At 70.1% G+C, this 6,000-nt stretch overlaps 1 protein-coding gene across 2 annotated transcripts; it reads left to right on the forward strand.

Moving 5' to 3' along the window:
• The first annotated feature begins 284 nt into the window (after nucleotides 1-284).
• Nucleotides 285-4,567, forward strand: FCER2 (Fc epsilon receptor II). Of its 2 annotated transcripts, XM_075026842.1 has the most exons (9): nucleotides 291-364; nucleotides 452-556; nucleotides 850-912; nucleotides 1,317-1,379; nucleotides 2,076-2,138; nucleotides 2,529-2,618; nucleotides 3,161-3,312; nucleotides 3,857-3,962; nucleotides 4,222-4,567. In XM_075026842.1, exons 1-9 carry the CDS (start codon nucleotides 346-348, stop codon nucleotides 4,545-4,547), a joined length of 987 nt encoding a protein of 328 aa, XP_074882943.1. In that variant the 5' UTR covers nucleotides 291-345; the 3' UTR covers nucleotides 4,548-4,567. The 2 variants fall into 2 exon arrangements, with proteins under 2 accessions (XP_074882944.1, XP_074882943.1); XM_075026843.1 differs by lacking the exon at nucleotides 452-556 and having other exon boundaries at nucleotides 285-364.
• The last annotated feature ends 1,433 nt before the right edge of the window (nucleotides 4,568-6,000 follow it).

The raw sequence follows: 6,000 nt of genomic DNA on the forward strand, positions 1-6,000 counted from the left end.
TTGGGGACATGAGGTGTCCCCTGTTGTGTCCCCCACCCCCCCGCCGGGGACACCGGCCCCCTTGGGGACCCGGAGCCCACCCCCGGGTGCCATCGCTGTCACGCACCGGATGGCCGCACCCTGTCCCCATGTGTGTCCCCCCCCCCCCCCCCAAAGCCACTTCCTCCCCCCAAAGTGCTGCGCTGGCACCCAGGCGGGGGCCACCCCGCTGGCACATGTCCCCAAGGCGGGGGGGGCGGGGGGGGGAAGTGACACGTGTCCCCGAGTGGGGGGGTCCTGTGTGTGTTGGTGGCCCTGGGTGTCACCCGCTGCCACCGGCTGAGCCCGGACGCACTCGCTGCACCCATGGGGCAGGGCCGGGCAGGTGCTGGGGGGACTTGGGGGGGGGGGGTGGGTGGCAGCTCCATCGTCCCCCCCCCCCCTTGCTGACCGGTGTCCCTTGTCCCCACAGGCAGGGGGTGGCCGTGGGACGTCGGGGTCCACCCAGGGCTCTGCCTGCTGCTGGTGGCCACTGGCCTGGCCTGGGGGGGGCTGCTGGGGGTGCTGCTGGGGCGGCGTGAGTGTGGGGGGGGGACACGGGGGGGACGTGGGGACATAGAGGGGTATGGGGACATGGGGGGGGTGGGGGGGACTGGGAGGGATGTGGGAGGATGGGGAGGGACTGGGGGGGACATGGGAGGGGTGTGGGGACACGGGGGGTATGGGGACACAGGGGACACATGGGGGGACGGAGGGGGTATGGGGACACGGGGGATGTTGGGGACATGAGGGGTGTGGGGGGACATGGATGTGGGGGGGACACACGGGGGGGTGCCGGGGGTGACAGGGTGCCGGTGTCCCCGTCCCCAGACGCGGCGCTGAGCCAGGAGATCCGGCACCTGCGGGAGAGTCAGGAGCTGCTGGAGGGGAATGGTGACACTGGGGACGGGGGGGGACACGGGGACGTGAGGGGGGGCTCGGGGGTGCCGGGGTGTGACAGCGGGTGGCCACGGGTGACAGGAGGGGACAGGGGTGGCAGTGGGTGACGGTGGGTGACAGTGGCAGTGGCGTGGGCATGGTGGTGGGTGGCAGCGGGTGGCGGTGGCACTGGTGGCAGCAGGTGACAGCGGGTGATGGTGGGTGGTGGTGGCACTGGTGGCAGTGGGTGGCAGTGGGTGACGGTGGGTGGTGGTGGCACTGGTGGCAGTGGGTGGCGGTGGCACTGGTGGCAGCAGGTGACAGCAGGTGATAGTGGGTGGCACTGGTGGCAGTGGGTGGCAGTGGGTGACAGTGGGTGGTGGTGGCAGTGGGTGGCAGTGGGTGACGTGTCCCCGCAGGGTCGGCGCTGGCGCTGGCGCTGGCAACGCTGGAGGGGAACCAGACGCGGCTGCAGCAGCGCGGTGGGTGGCACTGTCACCCCTGTCACCCCCCCCGTGTCGCCCCCCCGTGCCCATACCCCCCGTGTCACCCCCCCGCCAGTGTCACCTTCGTGTCCCCCACGTCCCCCTGTATCCCCCAATGTCCCCAATGTCCCTGTATCCCCCCAATGTCCCCGATGTCCCCAATGTCCCCGTATCCCCCAATGTCCCTGTATCCCCCCAATGTCCCCAATGTCCCTGTGTCCCCTCAATGTCCCCAATGTCCCTGTATCCCCTGATGTCCCCGATGTCCCTGTATCCCCCAATGTCCCCAATGTCCCTGTGTCCCCCTAATGTCGCTGATGTCCCTGATGTGCCTGTATCCCCCCAATGTCCCTGTATCCCCCAATATCCCTATTGTCCCCGTATCCCCCAATGTCCCCTCGATGTCCCCAATGTCCCTGCATCCCCCAATATCCCCATTGTCCCCGTATCCCCCAATGTCCCCTCGATGTCCCCAATGTCCCTGCATCCCCCAATATCCCCATTGTCCCCGTATCCCCCAATGTCCCCTCAATGTCCCCAATGTCCCTGTGTCCCCTCAATGTCCCCGATGTCCCTGTATCCCCCAATGTCCCTGTGTCCCCTCAGTGTCCCCAATGTCCCTGTATCCCCCAATATCCCCCGATGTCCCCGATGTCCCCGTGTCCCCCCAATGTCCCCATGTCCCCCCCCCAGGCGCGGAGACAGCCGCTCTCCTGGAGGTCCTGTCTGCCAACCAGAGCGTGACCCGCATGGAAGGTGGGGATGGGGGGCGACGTGGGGACACAGAGGGACATATGGGGACACGGGGATATTGGGGACACGTGGGGACACGTGGGGGTTATGGGGACGGGGGGACATGGAGGGACATATGGGGATATTGGGGACGTGACGTGACATGGGGGACGTGGGGACATGAGGGTATTGGGGACACGGGGACACATGGGGGGACATGGGGTGTTATGGGGACGTGGGGGACATGGGGGACAGGGGGACATGGAGGGACGTATGGGGGACACGGGGATACTGGGGACGTGGGGTGACGTGGGGTGACGTTGGCACCCTGGGGCGACATGGGGCCACAGGCGGGGGGTGTGTGTGGGGGTCCCCTGTCCCCACGGCACCGGTGTCCCCGCTGTCCCCCCCCAGTGTCGGGGACGATGGTGGCCGTCTGGCGGGACCGCGATGGCACCCGGGCTGCGCTGCACCAGCTGCTGCAGGCGCTCTGGGCGCACAACGGTGGGTGCCCCGGACGGGGGCCGCGGGCACCCATGGGTGGGGGACCCCTGGGTCGGGGGGGGACACGCAACACTTGGGTGGGGGACCCCTGGGTCCGGGGGTGGGGGCACCCTTGGGTGCCCAGATCCCTGGGTCCGTGGGTGGGGGGACACTTGGGTGGGGGGATGCTGGGATCCCTGGGTGCCCAGACCCCTGGGTCCCTGGGTGGGGGGACACATGGGTGGGGGGATTCTGGGGTCCCTGGGTGGGAGGACACATGGGTGGGGGGATTCTGGGGTCCCTGGGTGGGGGGACCCCTGGGTACCCGGACCCCTGGGTCCATGGGTGGGGGGACACTTGGGTGGGGGGATTCTGGGGTCCCTGAGTGGGAGGACACATAGGTGGGGGGATTCTGGGGTCCCTGGGTGGGGGGACCCCTGGGTACCCGGACCCCTGGGTCCATGGGTGGGGGGACACTTGGGTGGGGGGATTCTGGGGTCCCTGAGTGGGGGGACCCCTGGGTACCCGGACCCCTGGGTCCATGGGTGCCCCCCCCACCCCAGGCTCGGGGTGCACCGTCTGCCCCCCCGGCTGGCGGCTGCACGGGCCCAGCTGTTACCAGTTTGGCACTGGGGCCGCGGGGTGGGCGAAGGCCCAGGGGCTCTGCCAGGAGCGGGGGGCCCAGCTGGCCGTCATCGGGGACCCCCAGGAGCAGGTGGGCACCCAGGGGTGCGGAGGGGGGGGTCCGGGACTCCTATGGGGCCTGAACACCTGGGTCCCTGGGGGGTACCTGACCTGGGGGGCTGTGGGGTGCTGTGGGAGTCCATGGGGTGCTCTGGGGGTCTGGGGGGTGCTATGGGGGTGCCATAGGGTCCATGGGGTGCTCTGGGGGTCTGGGGGGTGCTATGGGGGTCTGTAGGTGCTATGGGGGTCCGTGGGGTGCTATGGGGTGCCATGGGGGTCCTTGGGGTGCTATGGGGTCTGTAGGTGCCCTGGGGGTCCATGGGGTGCTCTGGGGGTGCTCTGGGGGTGCCATGGGGGTCCTTGGGGTGCTATGGGGTCTGTAGGGTGCTGTGGGGGTCCATGGGGAGCCATGGGGTCCTATGGGGGTGCTCTGGGGGTCCATGGAGTGCTATAGGCTGCTACGGGGGTGCTACGGAGGTCTGTGGGGTGCCGTGGGGGACCATGGGGTGCTCTGGGGGGGGTGTCTGTGGGGGTCCATGGGTGCCAGCAGTGCCCCCCGACCCCCCCCTCCCCAGGCCTTCCTGGCAGGATTCTCCCCCCCCACGACTCCTGGATCGGGCTCCACGACCGCGGCACCGAGGGCTCCTTCCAGTGGGTGGACGGGAGCCCCAGCACCTACCGGTGGGGGCCTGGGGGGGCTGTGGGTGCTGGGGGGGGGCTATGGGGCTGGGGAGTTCGGGGAGGGGGGCTCTGGGGTGTCGGGGGGGTCATGGGTGGTGATGGGGTAGTGATGGGCGTCATGGGGGGGTATGGGTGCCATGGGGGGGGATGGGGGGGCTACGAGTGCCATGGGGGGGTGATGGGGTGTCTGTGGGGGGGTTGAGGGGATTATGGGGTGCGTGGGGCTGTGACCCTTGACCCCTGACTCCCCCCCCCCCAGGAACTGGCGCTGGGGGCAGCCGGACGAGGCGGGGGGGGGCGAGGACTGCGTGGCCATGGACCCCCGGGGGGGCTGGGGGGACCGGCCCTGTGCCGCCAACCCAGGGGGTGGGTCTGCGAGCGGCCCTGGGCCTGCTGACCCCCCCCCGGGACCCCCCTCCAGGGACACCCCCCAAGAACCCCCCCTTGGGGACTCCCTTTAGGGACCCCCCTCTTGGGGATACCCCCCCCAGGGACCCCCCCCTTGGGAACTCCACTTGGGGACCCCCCCTGGACCCCCTGGACCTCCCCCTCGACTTGGAGACCCCCCCCCGCTTGCGCTGTTGACGGTGACAATAAACTTCGTGTGTGACACTTGGGGACACTGGGGGACACGGGGGGGGGACAGTGGGGACACTGGGGGGTGGGGGGGGCATGGGGGGTGACCTGGGGCACACGAGGGGGCAGAGGGGACACTGGGGGGGGTGACAAGGGGACATTTGGGGGTCACTTTGGGGCACTTAAGGACATCTGGGGACAGTGGGGGGGCACGGGGGGGGGACACTGGGGGACGTTTGGGGACACCGTGGGGCGCAGGGGACACGGGGGGGGGACATTTAGCCTGAGGTGACACATGGTGTGACACCGTGGGGGATATTTGGGGACACCCCTGGGGACACTGGGGGGGACACTGGGGACATCCCCCCTCCCAGGACCCCCCCACCCCCACGGACACGGGGGGGCTCCATGAAACAGCCTTTAATGGGGGGGGGACGAGAGGTGGGGGGGATCAAGGGGGGGGACCCCAACATGGAGGGCCCCCCCCGCCCCCCCCCGCAGCCGCCCCAGCTCCGCCCGCAGCTCCGCCTCCTGCGCCCCCCCCTCCGCCCCGAACCGCCGCCCTGGGGGGGCAAAGGGCAAAGGTCAGGCCGTAGTTTGGGGGCCCAGTGCATTCCAGTTGGTGCCAGTATATCCCAGTTTGGGGGAGGGAGGGGTGTCGGGCCCAGGCTGTCCCATTTGGGGATCCCAGTCCTCCCCAGTCCTTCCCAGTGGGGGTCCCAGTCTGCCCCAGTCCCTCCCAGTGGCTCCCAGTGGGGGTCCAGTCCCCCCAGTGGCACCCAGTTCCTCCCAGTCCCTCCCAGTCCCTCCCAGTGGGGGTCCCAGTCCCTCCCAGTCCCCCCCCCAGTGGCACCCAGTCCCTCCCAGTGGGGGTCCCCAGTCCCTCCCAGTTCCCCCAGTGGCACCCAGTCCCTCCCAGTGGGGGTCCCAGTCCCTCCCAGTTCCCCCAGTGGCACCCAGTCCCTCCCAGTGGGGGTCCCAGTCCCCCCCAGTGGCACCCAGTTCCTCCCAGTCCCCCCCAGTCCCTCCCAGTGGGGGTCCCAGTCCCTCCCAGTCCCCCCCAGTGGCACCCAGTTCCTCCCAGTCCCCCCCAGTCCCTCCAGTGGGGTCCCAGTCCCTCCCACTTCCCCCAGTGCCTCCCAGTTCCCTCCAGCAGATCCCAGTCCCCCCCCAGTGTCACCTTCCTGGCGCAGGTGCAGCACCTCGGCCCCCAGGCGCTGCCGGCCACCAACCGCTGCCACCCTGGGGGGGGACACGGGGACACTGCGGGGACCCGACACCCCCGGGGGGGTCCCAACCCCTGGTGTCCTCACGTCCCCTGTGCCCCCCCCATGTCCCCTCCATCTCTCCATGTCCCCCACCCCCTGTGTCCCCATGTCCCCCTCATCCCCTCGTCCCCCATGTCCCCCCCGTCACCTGCAATGTCCCCCCTGTCCCCCCCCCCACGTACCGTCCCTCTCCT

Source organism: Buteo buteo, chromosome 4 (genome assembly GCF_964188355.1).
Source record: "Buteo buteo chromosome 4, bButBut1.hap1.1, whole genome shotgun sequence".
Lineage (NCBI taxonomy): Eukaryota > Metazoa > Chordata > Aves > Accipitriformes > Accipitridae > Buteo > Buteo buteo.